At 39.6% G+C, this 20,986-nt stretch overlaps 4 protein-coding genes and 1 long non-coding RNA gene across 10 annotated transcripts; 2 read left to right on the forward strand and 3 right to left on the reverse strand.

The window, feature by feature from the left end:
• Nucleotides 1-376: 376 nt before the first annotated feature.
• On the reverse strand, nt 377-6,920 carry LOC135606772 (uncharacterized). 2 transcript variants are annotated; one of them, XM_065097962.1, is made up of 7 exons: nt 6,270-6,920; nt 3,983-4,126; nt 3,587-3,659; nt 3,139-3,244; nt 2,961-3,057; nt 917-1,012; nt 377-792 (listed from the first exon to the last, which is right to left on the reverse strand). In XM_065097962.1, the coding sequence occupies exons 1-7, from the start codon at nt 6,858-6,860 to the stop codon at nt 751-753; spliced, it is 1,149 nt and encodes a 382-aa protein (XP_064954034.1). In that variant the 5' UTR covers nt 6,861-6,920; the 3' UTR covers nt 377-750. The 2 variants fall into 2 exon arrangements, with proteins under 2 accessions (XP_064954034.1, XP_064954033.1); XM_065097961.1 differs by having other exon boundaries at nt 377-820.
• Nucleotides 6,921-7,549: 629 nt separating this feature from the next.
• Nucleotides 7,550-10,417, reverse strand: LOC135606774 (uncharacterized). 5 transcript variants are annotated; one of them, XR_010484961.1, is made up of 5 exons: nt 10,181-10,417; nt 10,017-10,105; nt 9,762-9,914; nt 9,467-9,580; nt 7,774-7,914 (listed from the first exon to the last, which is right to left on the reverse strand). XR_010484961.1 is itself a non-coding variant. In XM_065097964.1 (4 exons), the coding sequence occupies exons 1-4, from the start codon at nt 10,299-10,301 to the stop codon at nt 7,759-7,761; spliced, it is 486 nt and encodes a 161-aa protein (XP_064954036.1). In that variant the 5' UTR covers nt 10,302-10,417; the 3' UTR covers nt 7,550-7,758. The 5 variants fall into 5 exon arrangements, 4 of the variants coding, with proteins under 4 accessions (XP_064954036.1, XP_064954035.1, XP_064954037.1 ...); XM_065097964.1 differs by lacking the exon at nt 9,467-9,580 and having other exon boundaries at nt 7,550-7,914; nt 10,214-10,417; XM_065097963.1 differs by lacking the exon at nt 9,467-9,580 and having other exon boundaries at nt 7,550-7,914.
• A 1,540-nt stretch (nt 10,418-11,957) lies between these two features.
• LOC135606775 (probable glucomannan 4-beta-mannosyltransferase 11) lies at nt 11,958-17,784 on the forward strand. Its single transcript, XM_065097967.1, has 10 exons — nt 11,958-12,099; nt 12,182-12,525; nt 14,405-14,503; nt 14,912-15,164; nt 15,297-15,407; nt 15,887-16,023; nt 16,409-16,522; nt 16,708-16,907; nt 17,013-17,207; nt 17,296-17,784. Exons 1-10 carry the CDS (start codon nt 12,093-12,095, stop codon nt 17,462-17,464), a joined length of 1,629 nt encoding a protein of 542 aa, XP_064954039.1. The 5' UTR covers nt 11,958-12,092; the 3' UTR covers nt 17,465-17,784.
• LOC108952393 (uncharacterized) lies at nt 12,398-15,103 on the reverse strand. The gene is made up of 4 exons (XR_001977251.2): nt 14,964-15,103; nt 14,686-14,851; nt 12,606-12,738; nt 12,398-12,535 (listed from the first exon to the last, which is right to left on the reverse strand). It is a non-coding gene; the product is annotated as an uncharacterized LOC108952393 (long non-coding RNA).
• A 710-nt stretch (nt 17,785-18,494) lies between the features above and the next one.
• On the forward strand, nt 18,495-18,827 carry LOC135606526 (E3 ubiquitin-protein ligase MPSR1-like). Its single transcript, XM_065097557.1, has one exon. It carries the CDS (start codon nt 18,495-18,497, stop codon nt 18,825-18,827), a length of 333 nt encoding a protein of 110 aa, XP_064953629.1.
• The last annotated feature ends 2,159 nt before the right edge of the window (nt 18,828-20,986 follow it).

Here is a 20,986-nt window from a genome sequence, read left to right on the forward strand (position 1 = left end):
CCATGTTACCTGAGCCAGTGAGGGTTTGATCATGGTCAATGATGGTTGCAACCAAGGTAAGTAATATTGTACCGTACCGATGTTTCGAGGTTGGCTCGGTATGATACGGTACCGACGTACCGAGCAATACACCAGGACGTATCGAGCGATACATCAGGGTTTATCGAACAATTTTAAATATTTCTTCTTCTTACTATAGCACGATCTGTCCGATAACGGACGGTCCGCGTATCGATATACCGTCGAATTGGTACGTATCGCCCGTACTGAACGGTACCATTCGAAATTACATATCATAGTTGCAACAATACATGATAACATTGTATGAATTGTTGTATAGTGTAGTAATGTTACAAATTCCTGCCATGAAAAGTAGTAAGTGAGAATTATTTGAATCTTTAATTTCAAGGAGTAATTCTTGTGTTCCATGTAAAAGACTTGGTGCTTTTGTATTCTATGCAACCCTGATCCAGTCGATCCAGATCACTTCCTTTCACAAGGAATTTGAAATATTGAAGAGGGAGGGTACATGACTTTTTTCCGAACCTGATGAGTTAGTTTTGGGCATTTGACAAGAATTAAAATCTTCTATGTGTCGTAAACTTGTTCCAGATTTGATTTCCAGGAATGGCAGTTTGAATCCTTCACATCCATCAATTACCTTAAGCCATCGGAATTATGTCCTGATATGACCATTTACATCTTCCACAATTGTATCCACAGGATTCAGCTTGGCCCAGACAGATGCATCTAGATATCCGAGCTCGTATAGCTCATCCAGGATGTGATCATCTGCAGGTTCCAGGGCCCAATTGAAAAGCTGAAATTGACACAATGCATCATGATGCACATCGCTCACTATAAAATCCAGTGAATGAAAAATAAATGGTGCATGCTCCTAAGTAATCACAAGTACCTGTCGCGGAGTAGCTCTGTTTTCTGGATTGCAATCTGGGCTAATTCCAGTCCCTTTCAGTCCCAATCGACTGGCAGGGAAAGCACATACACGAACCTGCAATTAAACAACAAGGATCATCTCAAGCATTTTGATTATGTCCAACCATCCACGATAACCAGATGGTACAAGTTAACACATCAATGCTCCCAAGAAAAGGGTAGTAAAGTGATATTTCAGATGAAAAAGATGGAACATATTTAATTGGACTATAAAATATCGATAATATCGTATCAGAGTAAAAAAAAACTCGTGACAGCAACTCATGAACCCCAAGTTGCTGCAGAGTTACATCCAGGTCAGGATTAAATTCATATATGTAACAGATACAACTATCAAACAGACTGGCAAGTAAATCGAAGTCAGCCCAATGCAGTGTCCATTAACATTGAAGTGGAACCAAAGGTGAAGTACCATGAACTTTACAGTCTGGTGAGAATTTTGTAAAATGATTGAAGAGGTAGTCCATCACTATTTGAAATAGGATAGCACTAAGGATTATAATAGAAAATTGTTAGGTGTGCTGTCAGAGGCACCATCATATCCTTCTTACTTGGGAGTTAAAGTTAGAACAGTACCGACCTTTCTTATAGCACATGTTCAAGGGTTGGAACTTCACATGTCCGATTAAGAATAGAAGTGGCAACTTGATTACCATTGCTGTTTGGAAGATATTTAAAATGAGAGAGAGAGAGAGAGAGAAATGAATATGCCATCCGGCATACATATGCATCTTCATTGGGAACATCAGAAACCAACAAAAACACGAGTCCAACCAGTGATTTAAAAAGCGCTAGGCGCCAAAAGGTGCCAAGGTCCAAAAACGCCCGAGGCGCTAGGCGCTCGCCCAGACGCTTGCCCGAGCGAAGCGAGACGCTAAAATATAAAAATATATAATATAATTAATAAATATAATTATTTAAAATTTTAAATAAAAATATGCTATTAAATTAAAAAAATCTAAGATATAAAATTAATAGTATTAAGAAACCTAGCAATAATTTCAAATAAATAAAAAATAACAGTATTAAAATCAAAATAATATATTATTAATCTATTAACAATATTGAAAATTAATTATTTTAAATAAACTTAATAATATTAACAGTATACAGTATACGTATACTGTTAAAAGGAAGTGTAAAGGGGTGCTGAGCCTGCTGACTAAGAAAAGAGGAAGCGGCAGCGGCAAGCGGCGATAGCGGCAGTGGCGAGCGGCGACAGCGGCGAGCAGCGGTAGCGACGAGCAGTGGGAGGCGCGAGCGGCGACAACGGCAACGACAGCGGCGAGCGGCGGCAGCGGGAGCAGGAGCGGCGAGCAGCGGGAGGCGCGAGCGGCGATAGCGACAGCGGCAGCAGGAGCGGCGGGATGTGCGAGCGGTGACAGCAGCAGCGGCAGCGGGAGCAGGAGCGGGAGGCGTGAGCGGCGACAGAGGCAGCGTTTGCGAGCAGCGACAGCGGCGACAGAGGCAGCGTTTGTGAGCAGCGACAGCGGCAGCGGGAGAAGGAGCGGCGAGTAGCGGGAGGCGCGAGCGGCGACATAGGCAGCGTTTGCGAGCAGCAACAGCGGCGAGCGACGACAACGGAAGCGTTTGCGAGCAGCGACAGCGGCGAGCAGCGAGATCGGGATCGGGATCGGGAGCGACAGCGGCAGCGGCGAGGGTTAGGGTTGGGTTCTCACTTATATCGATTTTAGTTGGTTCGATTGAACCAACTAACCATCAGAGACCGAACCAGGACCGAACCAGACCTAAAATCCTGGTTCGGTCGCCTTGGTTAACCCAGGCGCTCGCCCGAAGCGCCCAGCGCTTGGGCTCGGGCGAGCGCCTAGGCGGCGCCTGTTTGAAGGGCGCCGCCTGGGAGATTAGCAAGGCGCTCGGGCCTCGCCTCGCCTTGCCCGAGCGCCTTTTTAAATCACTAAGTCCAACTACCCTGAAAAATTCCACCAAAACATACATCAACATATTATGGAATATAGTCTAACATATAGTCTAACATTACTTACCGTATTTGGAGCAGAAGTTGGCGGTATAAACAATGTCAAACCCCCATCAATGCATAATCGATTACGGTATATAGTGGCTGGCCGAGGAGCTAGATAGCTGGACCAGAAATGAAGTCATTCTTTAATTGATATCAAAGTTCTTGCAAAAAAGAAAGGAAAAGAAACTAAACTAACATACCCTGGAATAAAGGAAGACGTAAAAACTGCATTTATTAAATCTTCCTTGGAGTCAAATTGGTCCACGAGTAATCCCTTTGGCCTCCACAATAGTTGAGTGATAGCAACTGCATGAAACGAAAATTTGTAAACTCCAGCAACATTACTTTAAGTTATCATTGACATCAACAATACAAGTCTGGTATCAGTTAAATAATAATGACTTTTCATACAATATTCAAAATCTTGAATGTGGTCCCTAAGCTATGTAATTCTAACAGGTTTATAAAGCCATAAAAAAATAGTTGATGAAATAACTAGTTTTGTACCAGGATGGCAGGATCCATTATCATAGATGAATCCAGAAAAAGGAGTGAGAAGCCCATGAGAGTATGAATACCATATAAAGGCTAAAGATTGTAATGTCATTCAAATTCAACATCAGCACTCCTTTATCACAGTAAGCTTACCACGAATTCTTCCACTGGATCTAGTGTGCACATCATCTGGAAGAAAATCATTCAGAACATCCCTAAGTACTGCCTGAACAAAATAACATATAAAAGCTAAGTTAAAATAGAGTTTCAATTTTTAACAAAGATAGCATGCAACGATTAAAGTATTCTATATATTTTTTGGGTGTGCTTCTAATTTCTTTAAAAAATAAACATCATAATAAAGTAATATAATAATAATAAAGAGCACAATGAAGTAACTAAAGGCACAAGGGTACTTTTATAAGTATTTCTGCACTTAGTTTATGCATCACACAAGGACCAAATGAAGAAAAGAAGACTAATTTGATTCAGTCTAATTGTGACCTTCCAAAATACAAATAAAAAATCAGTGCTAGTATATAAAAGTACCCCAAGCCGAAATGCAGTGCCTTTAAGTCGGCAATCTTCAGCCAGAATCTTGGTTGCCATCAGAGCTTCTTGCATGGTCTTACCAGAAGCAATTACGACACAGACTACGGCACCAGCTGAAGAGCCAGCGAGTGGTGTGGTTTCCTGAATCAATGAAATGATTTAACTCATTATGAGATCTACAATGTAGACACACAAATAAAGTCTAAACATGATTAATTAACATACTGAGACATAGCTTCCATCCAATCCACACCCATATGACAGCCATGTATACAAACACACATTAGAATGCCATGCCAAAAGGCAATTTGGTGGAAACACTAATAAAGTTCAAGGTGGATTGAAGTCAATCATAGAAAAGTCTTACTTTGCATTATCTAACGTGCATAGTAACTCTTTTCTAGTCTTGCAGTCCATGTAACCAGCAAAGTCACATGAAATGAAAAGCTGGACTAATGCCCAATGGGAGCATAGATACCAAAATAATATATATAAGTTCTTGTAAACATCTGCAATCAGATATCCTATTTTGCGTCTAAAATGTTGTAAATCAGGTCACTGACTTGGAAAGGACTAGACCTCGTAGCTAAGACCTTAGAAAAAGGATGAACAAGTAACATTGTCTACAAAAGAAGGATGGCCCTTTTGAGAAGAAGTTGAATGCTACCTACTCCTGATGCCGAACACCTAAAGCTTCAGCAAGCAAGGCAGAATGGAGAGTGAGAGATCAAGGCACCGAAAAAAATGAGAAAAATGGGGGTTTTACAGTCTTCTCATGTTATCAGGAAGAATCAAATCAAAAGTCAATGCTGACACATAGACAGAAAGAGGACCTTTTATCTTTACCAGAATTCACACATAAGTCGTAGGACTAACATACCGATGACATAAGAATAGACATTGCTATGCTAATAAATTACTGCCTAATCTCTCTCTCTTTCTCCGTGCATTGAAGAAATGAAGGACTTTCTCCAGGTGCAACAACCAATACCATAGCAAATAATCATTTTCATTATGCTTGCTGGGGTTGTAAACCTGTTACATAGATCTAGTGGGCTACCACAATTGACTAAATATTCCCTCCTTAGCATGAGAACTATGTCAGAAATAAGCTTATAATACCTGCAGCATAGATATACACTTTCAATCATATGCAAAATGTTACAAGGACACTTAAATTTACATGCACTGGGAACCGCTGATTTGTTACTCAATTTTTGTATCTTTCTATCCCCCAATTCTACCTCAAGACTTAGGACATGATAAATTTGATCAATAGACATACATTCATGACCTACCTCATATGGGATACAGTAGCTCAAGATACAACACCTATGAAGGTTCTAAAGCCCCAAACTGGAGGCTAATAAAGGCCATTTTTCCTGTTTTCACCATTATTCGTTGGTCATTCACCTCCCTGTAGTCATTCATATTTTGACCAAAGATGGAGGCATAACCTCTCGTCTGACCCAGCTGAGGAGGGAAAGGAATGTCATGTGGAAATGAAGGTAGCTCTTCTTCTTCTTCTTCCTCCTCCTTCATGCAGGTGTCTCTGCAACAGTCATTGTTGTTCTGAGCTACTTTTGGCCTTTGCAGCTTACTTTATCTTAAGAGAACTTTATTTCACAACAAGTGTTACCTAAGCCACAGTTTTCCTCTCGTTCAAAGGGTCCAAATAACACAAAGCCAAGCCACATTTTGGGGAAGGAGCTAGACGGATCCAAATTGAGGCCGATCCCAAGTTCTCATTCATATTTTGCATGGAAAGGTGTTGCTCTTTGTAGTGCTTTGTCTATAGTCAGAGATTCTATCTCTTTTAATGATGTTTGAAGAATATACTGTTGTACACGTATAAAGGAAGGGCAACAGGATTCCCAATTGTTTGGCAATCTATGGTAGAGCCTCTAAAGCAACTACTACCAGGAGACGGGACTGGCTATCAAACCGTTTCTGGGTGATCTGCTCCGACATCAGGGGGTGAATTTTGTACTCGTTTTGGCAAGTAGTAAAAAAGGAAACCAATTCCTTTCCCACCAAACAAGCAAGAGGTATAAACAAACTACCAACGTGCCATAAACTCCCAAATGAATTGCAAAAGAAAACTAAGTTTGATTCCCCAAAATGACACCTTTTCTTCCACAACACGAAATGCTAAAACAGGCAGGCATCTTTGGAACTAAAAGATGATTGAATCCTTTCTTCCACAACACGAAATGCTAAAACAGGCAGGCATCTTTGGAACTAAAAGATGATTGAATCCATAGTCAGAGGAACAAAGATTCACCTTAATGTACCCCTTCTCGAGAAGGAATTGAGCCACCCCGAGATGGTAGGGAAACAGTAAACCAGCCGCGGAGAAACTGAACCCTGGGCTCGTAACCTTCTTTCGCTCCTTCTCGGCCTCCACATCCTTCGACCTCTGCTCCCAGATCACATCTCCATCGACCGACTCCTCCACCACAGAGCCGTTCGAACCCCCTCTACCGTCAACATAGACCTCCGCGTCAGGGGGCACGGCGACGAAAGCTGAGCCCCTGCTCCTGACGAGCAACGATGCGAGGCCCAAGAAGAGCTCGCCGGTGGCCACGGCGAACGACTTCTTCTCGGGGGGCAGGGACGGGGGCAGCGGCGGTGGTGCCTCGGGTTTGCCACGGCGGCCTTCAGCCCGAGCGCGAAAGCTGAGGCGGGCGGGCGCCGATCGAGAGTGGAGAGGGTTGGAGATAGGGTTCGTAAGGAAGGAGCGGCCCCGACGGTGGCCGTCGGCCCGAGGGTGGATGCTGACGCGGAGCGGCGCCAATCGAGTGGTGGCGATGGAGTTGGTGAGGGAGGAGGGGAAAGGGGAGCAGGATTTGGGAAGGAGGGAGGAGAAGGCCATGAGGATGAGCAAGGCGAGGAGGCTTCGGCCTTCAAACAAGGCACCGCTCGCTCCACCTCCTCCCCGCCGCCTGCTATTTATATACGTACGGGGATACGGAGGAGTTGGGATCCTGTCCAAGTATTACTAATCCAATAATGTTGCAATACTACATCCTAGCCGTTCCGATCGCCAACCCTCTAACATCCAATCGTTCATTACGGGTCACATTAGTTCCCTGGGCGCTGAACTGGTGGGGCTCACCGTAATCGACCAATGACGTGAAAGACATATTGGCTGAGACGTTTCCTTCCTTTGACCTCAAGATCATGTTTATAGAAAATAATTTGATCTCAGTAGTGTGTTATGTATAAAATAAAATAAAAGTAATTAAAATTACTAAATTAATTTGACCAAAACTTGTATTAGGTGTTCTTAAGTCAGCCTCCAGTCCAAGGTCAGAAAAGTCAACTCCATGTCTTCTCTGTGAAAAATGTGCTGAAATGGATGCTGACTAGGCACGACCAACATGTTAATCCTCCACGTGTCCCTTTAGGCATATCAAATGGTTCTCTTCGTTTGATTATTTTATTTACTTTAAATAAAAAAGAAATATTATGACAATTAATTTGACCTAAGGAGATTAGATAGTCGACAGGATCCATATATATGACACAACTGCAACAATTTTTGGCAGGCATTGTTGCTGCTTTCACTTAACGTGATTGATACATTAATCATGCAATTTGTCATACTGTCAACATCAATTCTTGTGCCGGTTAATAAGATCGATAAACATGAATAATAGGCACAAATATTAGGTGAAATGATACATGTTAATTAGTTCTGACATATCTCTCTCAAGCCAATAGTTTCACCACTTGTGATACTTGGGACCGGAAGAACAGAAACTTGTTAGTTATCTTAATAAGAACCCATGTTGTGAGATTGGTATCTCAAATGCTGCCATTCTTTCTCCCCTGGCAAATCCATTGCGATCGTAAGATGATATTTCGAAAATATTCAAATCCTTGCATGCTTTGATGAGCTCCTCCCCGACCTTTCGAGCGGCTTCCTGCAGCCAAACCCGAGCACCATTATAAGAAACCCATCATGCAAACTGAAGAATTTTTGGTAAAGTTAAGTTTCTGGTACCATTGTTAGAATGACAAAACTTTTTTAAAAATTCTAAGAAAATTTGCACAGATAGATTGCCACAGTACATTAGTAAACTACCACGACAGCCAGCCTAAGCAACTGCTTTGATGCCAAAGTAGTACCAGTGAATGAAAAGGCAGAGCATATAAAAAGGAACTTACCATCATAACCTTTAGGCTTTAATAGAACATGTAAAACTCCATGCTGAAACTTTCTATAATAAATGCTGTAAAGAAGTTGATACTTGCCAAAGGACGACCTTACAGGTTTGCAAATGATTGACAAGTGATCCACCATGCAACATAACCTAGCTATTTTGAGTGTGTGTTTTGTCGTACAGATTCAGCAATTATATATACAAGTTTAAAAAACATGTTGGAAGTAGTGGAGTCATGAAATGTTGGTTCCCAGGTGACATGATCAACAAGGTTCTGAAGCACATGAAAACCACTAGTAAGTACTATCCAGCTAATTTTTTAGCAGTGATCCGCAATCTGCAACAAAATGTCGATATCATCCACCACGTCAATTGCATATACTGCACATGAAACCTACTGTTTGTCAGTATAAAAAATGATCAGATGTATCTTTAGGTTCTGAGGCACACATAAAAGCTGTACTAATTCAAAACAAATATCCACCACATCACATGGATATGGTGCAAAATGAATCTACTGCCTATTGGCACAATACCACAAAGCGACCAAAGTTTGCTCGATTTAATCGTAGAGGAGTTGCAAAAGGCAAAGGCCAATCAAGCTATGTCACTAATTCCAATCCAATTAATTAATCTCTAAGGATCCTAATAAGATTATAATACAAATTAGACAGACAATTTAGCTACCAGATCTTTGTATTTAAAAACTCTTTTGATGAAATTTTGAGGGATGACAAAAATATTAAAAAAGAAATTGCCCCATAAGACCTCTTTATATATATATATACATACATATATGTATGTATACATACATATATGTATGTATACATACATATATATATGTATGTATGTATACATACATATATATATGTATGTATGTATACATACATATATATATGTATGTATGTATACATACATATATATATGTATGTATGTATACATACATATATATATGTATGTATGTATACATACATATATATATGTATGTATGTATACATATATATATGTATGTATACATATATATATGTATATATATATATATGTATATATATATATATATTTATTTATGTATGTATGTATGTATCTTTATGCAATTAATTTACTAGTAATTCTTCTCTCTTGTTTTTACTTGGGAGGATCATATCTTATCACATATTAATCATCAAATGATCTCAATTTAGTTGATATCTTTGTCGAATAAACAACAAAAGATATGAAAGTCAACAGTCATGAATTAGAACAGATAAGGAATGGTGAGGTGCAAAATTCCTCAAAGGAGAAAAGAGCACCTGCAATGTTTAGGTTCACTTACTATACTGGTACATGGAGGATCTCCACGAATGGATCTTTGCAATTAATTTAGTAGTAATCCTTCTCCCTTGTTCTTACTTGGGAGACATTCTCTTCAAATTGGAGAAAGCCCCATCTGAGGATCATATCTTATCACATATTAATCATCAAATGATCTCAATTTAGTTGATATCTTTGTCGAATAAACAACAAAAGATATGAAAGTCAACAGTCATGAATTAGAACAGATAAGGAATGGTGAGGTGCAAAATTCCTCAAAGGAGAAAAGAGCACCTGCAATGTTTAGGTTCACTTACTATACTGGTACATGGAGGATCTCCACGAATGGATCTTTGCAATGTGCTGGCATAGAAAAGAGTCTTCTTGTTTTGATCATCAACCAGCAATGCATATAGTTGTTTGTTGGAGCAGAAAACAGAGAGCCTGGGCTTCGTAGCCGAGCCATTGTACTTTACAGAAGAAACACGCATCAATTAGCAGTAAAAGCTTAAACCCTAGCGTAACAATGAGCCCAAAACTAGTTACATAAAAGACGGACGAAGAGTTCGAACCTTTCTTTGCATCCTACGGTTCCTTGTCTTTGCGCTCTCTTTTCGGGAATCATTCCTCGCTTCGACCCGAAGTAATGGCAGGGAGGACGCTGCAGAAGCAATGAAATTTCAATATTAACCCGACGAACATCACAATGTACACTTTACACGATCAGAAAACTTACGGGAATGATTGGGAAAGGCGAGGTGAAGACTACCACAGAACCGGATCCTAAATCCTTGGGAGAGCGTTGACGGCAGCCCCAGTGAGTTCCCCGTTGTGGAAGGAAGCAACCGAAGAGCCATCGCTCACTCAAGCAAGCAATTGCTCTGTGCGGAATATTACCAAACGGTTGGTCTGCAGCCAATGCCGGAATGTCGCTTTTCGGATTGCCATAGATAGCAGTGAAAGACAGCCTCGTGCGCACGCAGAATAATTGGACTAAATGGGCTATATATCAAATAAGCCGATCAAAATGGGCCCGATCTAATGAGCCGGTCAAAATTGGCCCGATCTCATGAGCCGGTCAAAATTGGCCAGATTGACTGGGCCGGGCGATTGTCCTGACGTAGACATGAGAACGCGGAAGCTAAATGGACGGCCATGATCTTCCCATGCAACGCTCTCGGCCACGCCTAGGATGCTCATGTGATGATTGATTACTCTCTCTCTCTCTCTCTCTCTCTCTCTCTCTCTCTCTCTATTATCCATAAAATTTTTCCTTAGTCATGACCTTTGTGATCATCTTTCTACATTCTATGAAGCAAATTAAGAAGGGGAGGGAGGGAGAGATCTAAATTATATTTAAATTTAAAGTTTTCTGAATTGTTTACTACCTAAACATTTCAAGGCTAGCAATTGTCTATGTTTGAAATTTTTGCATGGGCTTATTATGTTTAATTTTTTTGTGGTCGAAAAAATTTCCATCTACTGATCTTAGCAACTCATTTTGTGGATCGGATTCGATATGAACTATGTTAATGAATTATACTTTAGTAAAAAATGTTTGTGGATGATTCATGCAAAACTCTGACTCAAATCCTCATCATCATCATCACTATCATTCAGAATATAAAGAAATAGTTTTATTATGATATGTCAATCGTTCACCCTTGACTTCATTTGCCATCCCACATATTCTAATATTATCTCTCTACACATGCATGCATGTGAAGAGGAAACTCAGATGAAGAAGACAAAAATTATAGAAAGAGAATTGATGATGCTCCTCCCACATGATCTTGGAATCTCCTTCCATTGGATTACATCTGCATGGGTCTTAGGATCCTCTCACCACCCAGTGCAAAGAGACAGCCAATTATGAGCCACCATGAATGCCCCAACAATAATATATATCCATCAATGACCACTGGAAAATAATTGGCTTCTTTCTCATGCAACTGTTGATCTGTGCATTTGCTCTCATGTCACCAACTCAGGAACAGAGACTGACTTAAAAAGGGGTGGTCTAAGAGAGGGAAATGGGATGATACAGGCAGTGTCGTGCTGTGCTGCACTCATGCAACTTCTTCCTCTGCAGTCTTTGTTTATTGATTGATTCCAAGGAAATTAGTCTGCATGGCACATGTGCACATGAATGGGGACATCCAGTCAAACAAGGAGCAGTAATCTCAGCTGGTTTCTAATTAGTATTCATCTCTTGATTTGGATCATCTGTCACAGGCTTATTTGGAGCTCTATTTCTCTTGGTTGATGTGATTTCCCAGACACTGACATCACCACCAAAATGAGAATAAGAACACTAGTAATGTTATTTTTGACTTGATAATACAGAAGTTCATCAAAAGAGAAAGAAAAAGTGACGATTAAAGCACATAGACAATACATATAATTCAGTAGTAGAGCATGGAAAGTTGATGTAATTTCTGATTTGTATGGTCATTTTATATTCAGATATATTCTGATCGACCAACTCTTTTATGATTGCCACCAGCTCCCACGGAGTGCAGTGTAAACGCATACATGCATGCTGTCCTTGTCCTTCTCCTCTGTGTTATCTCTCCCCCCAAGACTTGGTACAGTAGAGAGAGAGAGAGAGAGAGAGAGAGAGAGAGAGAGAAGAGGTGGTCAGGAGCATGGAAGGTGCTCATCTCCACGCAGCACTTTCCACAGCTCATTTTAACGTACGTCTCCCTCGATGCTTACACTGGTGTTTGCACTGCAGGCAATGTCTCCACCACCGTGGCCATCTACATCGACCAAGCCTGCGATCTGCTGTCGGCCTTGGCGACCGCGGAAGTGTTGAACAGAGCTGCGACGGCGTGGGCCGCAGTGAGGGCGGCGGTGGTGGTGCCGTCGATGAAGGCGGCAGTCGTAGTGTGCTTGGCCATGTCGGTGATGCTGGTAGTTGAGAAGCTGTCGATGGCCCTTGTCGCCCTCTACGTGAAGGTCTCCGGGCGCACGCCGGAAAGGATCTACAAGTGGGCGCCATTGTCGCAGGATGTCGAGCTCGGCTCTCTGGCCTATCCTCTGGTCCTCGTCCAAATCCCCATGTTCAATGAGAGGGAGGTAACTTGATCTGCACATTTAGCCATCATAAACATTCTATCTATCAAAACATTGATGCAAATAATTGAAGCAAATTGTACCTGGAATAGCTCGTTTTGCATAGATAGATCGTAATAGATGGATGAAATGTATTAGAAATCCTCTGACAAGAAAGGAATGTAAGTTCTATGTAGAGTGTATCCTTCATAGGAAAGTTATGAAGGGGAATAATATCTGCATGCAAACCAGGAAGCATCAGAAATTGTATGATAGATGTAGATGTGATCAAAATACTCACATTGGAAAACTATGATTTTTCTCTGAAAAAAGAATGTAAACTCTGTGCAGCTATTCTGATGCAGGAAAGCTATAAAGATCTCACAAAAAATATACATCACACTCCTATCTCAAATTCTCAAAATATCGCAAAAAAGATCGAGCAATCAAGATTAAAAGAAAAGTGGAATGAATGATTTTGCAGGAACCCTGTATCATTCTGCCTGTGTTTCTACTTTGAATAAGAAATATCATAATTCAATCTGATCAAACAAGCAAATGATTGACATTGAGAGTTGAAGTTGGATGGATGATTTTGGAGGAACATCTTATAACTTTCCCATATATGATACCCTACACATAATTTGCAATCTCACAGACTTTAGGTGTTGGACATCAAGTGCATATATCTCAGTGCACTCACTACATTCATGTGATAGATGGTTTGATGGAATCTCTTTAGGAACATAGTTCACAAGTCTGTGAGATAGTGTGCAAGGTGTGAGGGAATGGAAGAATGAGATCTGTTCAATCCATCGCATTCTGCAGAATATAGAACAGAGTTGGATCCTTCACTCACTACTCTAGGGTTCAATGCTTTGTGGTTTTAGATGCTACTAACCTTTTGAAAAGAACAAGCTGTCTAGGTGGAATGGATCACACTGAAATGTTTCTGATAAACTTAAATTGTTTGAGATTCAGTCAACTTACAATAGCAGATTTCTGAGGTCAGCTTAACAAAGAAAACATCATAGTAGTGGCAACCAAGTGGAGTGCATTATGGAGGATTGCTCTGATCATATACTATTGCAAAGTCTCTAATGGTGCACCTTTATCTTATACGAGGAGTTCAGGGCTACTGTGCTTCTTCCTTGTCTGACCCAGCCACTCCTTGCTCCATGTGATCATTCTCTCTTTTTTTTTTTTTTTTTTTATCTTATATGTATGTGGAAGGATTACAATATCTTTTTGATGAATTCTTCTAGCAGTTTCAGTTTTCTTCTCTAGCTCTTTGACTGTAGATGCAGGCAGAATCCAGCTCTTGTTCTTTACTCAAAATGGCCAAATCTCACTGTTCAATTCTCTATCATTTCAGAGAGTCAGCTGTTCCTAACATTTCTTTCTCTCTACAGTCAGTGAATTTGGTGTCTTGGAGCACTCGATCCATTTAACACATCTCCCTCCCTCCCTCCCTCTTAAAAGTCACATATCTGCCAGCTAAAGATATGTCAGTGTGCTGCCAACTCATGGCATTCTGGAAGACAGTGGACATTAAAGCTAAGCTAAGGATTGCCATTCAGGTGTCACTTTGAAGAAACACAAATGAGATCAAGTTCATAGAAAAAAGGATAATACATAAAGGGATTAATGACTCCAATAAGAAACATGTTTTGGAAAACAACATGACAATCATTATGCACCATTAAGCATCAAAATTAGGATAAAAAGAAAAGGTCCAATTTTTGCTCTTTATATACTACTTTATCTACATGCTTGTACAATATAATACTTCCAAATTTACTTTCCACATTTAGATTGCAATTCTTTGTTTATCAAGGTTTTGAGGAAATATTCCCATGTTGTTCTCTGAGTGTTCTAATGATGTACAAACTGCATTTTGCAGGTTTACCAGATGTCAATTGGAGCAGTGTGCACGCTGGAATGGCCATATGACAGACTCATAATACAAGTTCTAGATGATTCAACAGACCTAACGATTAGGGTTAGGTTTCTTGCAATAAATTGAAACATGATCAATGTGACATTGTGAAGAAAACTTACTACACTCTTTCAATTTGAAGAATCTCTTTTACTCATCAATAACCAGTAGTATATTTGCAACACATTTTGATATATTCTGTGGATTTATACATTAAGGTGGAGATAAATTGAGCTTGTTCATACCTTGTTCCAAATGAAAACATAACTAGCAGTCAAAAAGTTGCATTTCTGATGCATCATAAATGACTATGTCATCTGATGAAATCATCTTCTCTTTGTTTTTCTCTTTTTCAAGAGAGCTGTCATCCATCTTCATCATGACATCAAATTACACTTTCAGACACCTGCACTGCAAATGAAGCACAATCAGTATGTTTTGGAGACTGACATGAAACCTAATGATGTGCAGGAACTGGTGCAAGAGGAATGTGAGAAATGGTCTAAGAAGCAAAGGAACATACATTACATATCAAGGGACAACAGGAATGGGTATAAAGCTGGTGCCCTGAAAGAAGCAATGGATCTCGACTATGCGAAGAAATGCGATTATGTCGCAATATTTGATGCAGATCATGAGCCTCCATCAGATTTTCTTATAAGAACCATCCCTTTCCTCATCCATAATCCCGAAATCGGTCTTGTTCAAGCACGTTGGAAGTTCGGTAAGTTTATGAATCAAGAACAGCATGCATTTGAAGATGCAATTCATGTTAAACAAAGTTTAAGCTGACACTGGAGATTCTTTTCATTGCACTCGAAAGTTAATGCCAAGATGATGACTGACTTCTCTGCAGAGAATGCCAATGAATGTGTAATGACAAGGATACAAGAGATGTCATTGAACTACCATTTCAAAGTGGAACAACAATCAGGTTCTTCAACTATGGCATTTTTCGGATTTAATGGTGAGTTTACCCTGTTTTAGGTTTTATGATTGGTAAGTATCACTGAATATTCAGCATACTGCAATTGTAAGGAAAGAAGAATAATATTCAAATGTTAATTAAACTGACAAAAATCCTTACATTGCATCAAGAACAGTTAATTTCATATTTTAACCATTATAGTCTACCATGAAACAAGCTCACATGAAAAGCCTTCTAAACAGTATCAGGATGGACAATGCAGCATTTTCGTTTAGGTCTTATACTCTCATGCATAGTAAAATATGTGGCTAAACGAATATAAAATCCATGCTGAGCTTAAATTATACCAGTCATAAGTATTATATCTCTACCCAACTTATGAACAGTCAACAAGCAAGATAAGAAGTAATCAACCACCTTCTAATCTATGTTGTATCGAGATAGCCAGGACGTGCATAATTTGAGGTTTCTAGCATGATTCATTGACATGGTCTACTGATTTCCTTCTTTTGCATTAGGAACTGCTGGTATTTGGAGAATTCTAGCTATTAGTGAAGCAGAAGGTTGGAAAGAGAGAACTACAGTTGAGGACATGGACTTGGCTGTTAGAGCAACACTTCAAGGCTGGAAATTTGTATATATTGGAGACCTTAAGGTTTGTGTTTACTCGTCAACCTCTAGCTAAACTAGCAATTCCAAAGTCATGCATGTATAACAAGAGACAGACTTGTGCAAAACCTACAAGAACAAGGCAGCAAACTCCTTTCTCTGTGACAGAATCTATCCACTCTGAAGCATGGAAATGGATATGGCACAATGCAGATACTCCATCATAATAAATATTCAAGAAGCAGAAAATGCACAAAAAAAAAAGCGAAAAAAGAAAAGAATTTGTATCACTTTTGTCTTCAGAAGTTGCAAGTGCAAGACCAATAAGATTTTACAGTCTCCTGCACGCTATATATTTTTCTTTATAAAATTAATCTGTCGATGACATCAAATTGTTAATAACGTACTTGATTTTGATATTGGTTTTCTAGGTTAAAAGTGAATTACCAAGCAATTATAAAGCCTACCGTTATCAGCAACATCGTTGGGCTTGCGGACCTGCAAATTTATTCAAGAAAATGACAACAGAAATAATAATGGCCAAGGTCAGCTCTTATTCTTAGTTGTTCACTTCAATCCACTGATTATGAAGTTATGAGTGAGCATCATACTGTGCAAGTATGCATAGCTTGATTAAGAACAGAAATCACATAATGAACAGTTGTTGCCAGATTCTCAGTGAAGCCTAAAGTTTTGTGTCTCATTTTGTTTGACTTCTCTTTCTCTACAGAAAGTGCCTTTTGTGAAGAAATTCTTTTTGCTCTACAACTTCTTCTTGGCAAGAAGGATTTTATCCCACAATGTGACTTTCTTCTTCTACTGCATCATCATTCCAGCATCTTCATTTTTCCCTGAAGTTGTGATTCCAAAATGGGGGGTGTTCTATATCCCAATAGCCATTACCCTTCTCAATTCAATTGGAACCCCAAGGTCTGACACTTTTCCTATGTTATTTCTTTTGCACTTGAAAACATCATATGCATCTTGATCAAATCATTCTCTTTTCACATTTTTTATTTCTCATCATTTTGACAGGTCTTTACATCTAATTATCATCTGGATATTCTTCGAAAGCGTCATGTCCTTGCATCGATGCAAAGCAGTCTTCATTGGTCTGTTTGATGCAGGGAGAGTAAATGAATGGGTTGTCACAGAGAAAGCAGGGAATGCATCAAAGACTATACAAACTTCAACAGCTGCTAAGAAATGTCCAAACAAGTTCTGGAAAAGGTAATTCTGATGACAATTATTTGCCAAAAACTTGGTCTAAATCCCTTTCAGGGATGTTTAACCCACCCCTTGTTCTTTTTGCTGTCAGGTTTCATTTCTTAGAACTGGGGATGGGAGTACTCCTCTTGATATCTGCATGTCACAATTGCATCTTCAGAACAAACCTATATTTCATATTCATCTTCCCTCTATCTCTGTCCTTCCTCACAATGGGCTCTGGTTTTGTTGGTACTTATACTACACAGCAAAGTAGCTGAACACAGCTTGGGCATCACAGTTGTCCACCATTTCATCCTCTCTCCACAGATTCTTTTGTGTCACTAATGATTCATGTACTATCCTTTATGAATAAGAGGGACAGTCAAGCACCACCCTGGAGGAGGAGAATTAAACTGATTCCATACTGAACAACTGCACTAATGACTGAAAAATGTAGCAGGCAGAAGGAACATATAGTCATGTACATCGAGGGCAAGTTTAGGCCCCTGTTCTCTTAAAAGTAACACAAAGCAGTTACACCCACCAAATAGCAGTGTAAATGTTCAGTTTAGTATAGATTTTTGTTCATCTTGTTTTCCCTTGATGACTTGCTGAAGAAGTGACATACTGTTGAAGTTTTGTAGCTCATGCTCTCTCAGTCACTCTCTCTCTAAAAATGAGAGAACTCTATTTCCGTTTCTCAAAACATTGGATGTGAAAAGGCAGACATATTTATCAATTTAGCAGGTACTCGACCACATTGCAACAGTCAACATAAAATGATGCATTTGAGTGTCTAATTATCCTTGCAGATATATTGAGAGCTTTAAGATTTCTTTCAGACGAGGATAGACAGATGCATTCCTGGTTGGATTTAAGATTTAGAATACTATGGAAACCCAAAAATGATGATAATATTCAAATCAAATTACTTCCTTTCTCTTTTCTTTTATTGATAACTGTTATAATCAATTTGAATAGCACAGTGTAATCAAATATTTGATTCCACAAAAAATTATAGAAAATGTACGACCAAATACACTATAGACTCCAAAATGATTCTCGGTTTGCAGATACAGGAATTATCGGTTTCTTGAATAAAAAGCACATTATGAGGATTAAGCATGCTACGAAATACAATACCAAAAAGGATCAATCAAAATATACAAATCTGCCCAGAAAGCATGCATGTTTCAAAGGAAAAATGATCTGCCGAGTTGTTTAGTCATTGGATTGATTCCAAAAGAAGTGTCCCGCATTGTGATTGTTCTCTTTACTTGACTCCAAGCAATTCGAAAAGAGAACCAAATGCGGGCGTTGAGGACGGTGGAGCCAGGCGAGGAGGACGCGGGCGAGGAGTGCCCCGTGTGCCTCGACGGGCTGGGGGGCGGCAGGGGGGCGGCTTCAGATGAGGGCGCGGTTCCGCCGTCGGTGAGGGAGATGCCGTGCAGGCATCGGTTCCACGGCGGGTGCATCGAAAAGTGGCTGGGGATGCACGGATCCTGCCCGGTGTGCAGGTACCAAATGCCGGCGGAGGAGGGAGAGCCAAAGACCATAGGCGACGCCGGAAGGGAGAGGACTAGGGAGCTGATCATTACGGTAGCATTTGGAAGAAGGGATGAAGGAATCAATGAACAATAAGATCAAGAACAACAAGAAGAAGGAATCAATGTACATAGATAGTGATTGGGGAGGTGATGATTGTGGAAGAAACTATTCATTTGTCTGATTAGGACTCTTCATTCAACACAGTGCCTTCAATTTTTTTTGCTCTAAAGACTTGGGGACTTGGTTGAAAGATAAAAATCTGAGGTCGAAGACAATCTAAATCCATATTTGGATAACCAGATGAGATCAAAGACAAAAGTTTCACTTGATATGCTTCCACTGCTTTGTGCTCAAAACTGCGGTTCTTGTTAGTGTAAACAACTTTATGCCGTGGCCTCGGGCCGACGCAGCTTGGTTCGGGTCCGAATGCGGGGGAATCTTACGCGGCGTTTCTCAGGACAGCTGGGGTGGTCGGTTACGATGGTCCGGGCGAGACGTTGCGTGGGGAGTGAGGCTTTTCCGCGACGTTGGGGAGATGCAACCTCGCCCTTGTACCTGCACACAGGTCGGGTCGGAAGCTCGGCCCGACTCCTCCGACGATCAAGTTAGATGATGTGGAAGGAGTTTTTTAGTGAAGAAGTGTCCTCCCCTTCGTTTAGAACTCAGGGGTATTTATAGAGCAGTTGAGTGTTACCTGACGTGCCTGCCTGTAGGAGGCAGGATCGTACCTCTGATGGCGTCTAACATCGCCATTGACGTTGCGTGGAGAACCGAACTGTCGTAGGGTATGGGCGTGCCTCGGTGGTCGTTCTCCTCTGCCTCGGTCGAGCGCGTTGGGTCAGACAACAATGAAGTCGGTGTCTGAGAGCGGGTGACGTCAGCGCACATCGCGTCGGCATTATTGCCCCCTTCCTCGGGCAGAGTGTCGTCCAATCATGATTGACGTCGTAGTACGTCATGTCGCCATTATTACCCTCATCAATTCTATCGTGATAGCACTATTGTCCTCCTCATCGGTTCTCTATCACACTGCAACTTCATATTCCCAGCTATGGCAACAATTTGAGGAGATCTCATTGCATCAAAATGCATATAAATTCATTATTTATGTATTGATATGAATAAAATGAGGAAGAATATTATCATTTAAATATTATAATTAGGAGATGAAAAGCAATACTATCATTTATAAAGAGAGATATTAAAAAATATATTACATATTATAAATGAAAATTCAAATACTCCTTAAGACAGACAACATAGTATAAAAGATTGAAGTACCTTTTTCTTTTAGAGCAAAGGTCAAAGCTTCCTCCAAAAAATGATAGATGTTGCAAACAAAAGCTGCACTCAAGAAGATGTCCTGTTCTTGATACAACATGTGCACAAATATATTCAACATCATAGTAGAAATATACTCACTTAAATAGGTTGATAGCTCAATTCACTAAGGTATTAAAATATCAATTATACTATTAAAATATATATATATATATATATATATATATATAAGATTATTTTTTTACGACTCGAAGAGATAAAAGTTCGTATCATCCTTGTATTTAGATATAAGACTATGTGCATTAAACTTGTGGGGCGGCACTTGTAATACCATTTTTTTTACGCTTAAATGATGTTTAAATAACCCAAAAAAAAGAGAAAATAAGAAATTAGCCACTTGGATGATAAACTTCAATTATTCTACATAAATATGTCAACATTGATATCCACTCACAAGAAAAAAAAAAAAAGAAGGTATTTGACACCTTTTTGAAAGAAGCATAAGCTTTGAAACTATTTCATGAGAAACTAATAATCCTTTCTGAAAAGAAAAATAAATAATTCTTTCCAGAGAATTTGAGACAGGAGGCCATATTCTTTAATTCTGTCAAGTCATCATTTCAATAGGATAAATAAGCATAAAAGATCATAAAATTAAACATACATAAATGTTCCACCTTTGCTTTTAGAAAGTACCCACTAGCAAAAAAAAAAAGTAGGGAATCTTCAGGAGAGAAAGTAGAAATTTGGAAACTATTTCACTGGCTACCAAAAAAAAAAAAAAGATTTTTACATATCTATCATTTTAAAATTTAGAAATAGTGTATTGCATAACCATCCAAAAATTTATATTTTACATATGTATTTAAGTATATTATATATGTTCCTCCTATTCATATCTATCCAATAAATTCAAATCGACTACTTCCATGATTCATTTGACACCTTTCATATTTTAATATTTTTCGATA

Source organism: Musa acuminata, chromosome BXJ2-3, assembly GCF_036884655.1.
Source record: "Musa acuminata AAA Group cultivar baxijiao chromosome BXJ2-3, Cavendish_Baxijiao_AAA, whole genome shotgun sequence".
In the NCBI taxonomy this organism is placed as follows: domain Eukaryota; kingdom Viridiplantae; phylum Streptophyta; class Magnoliopsida; order Zingiberales; family Musaceae; genus Musa; species Musa acuminata.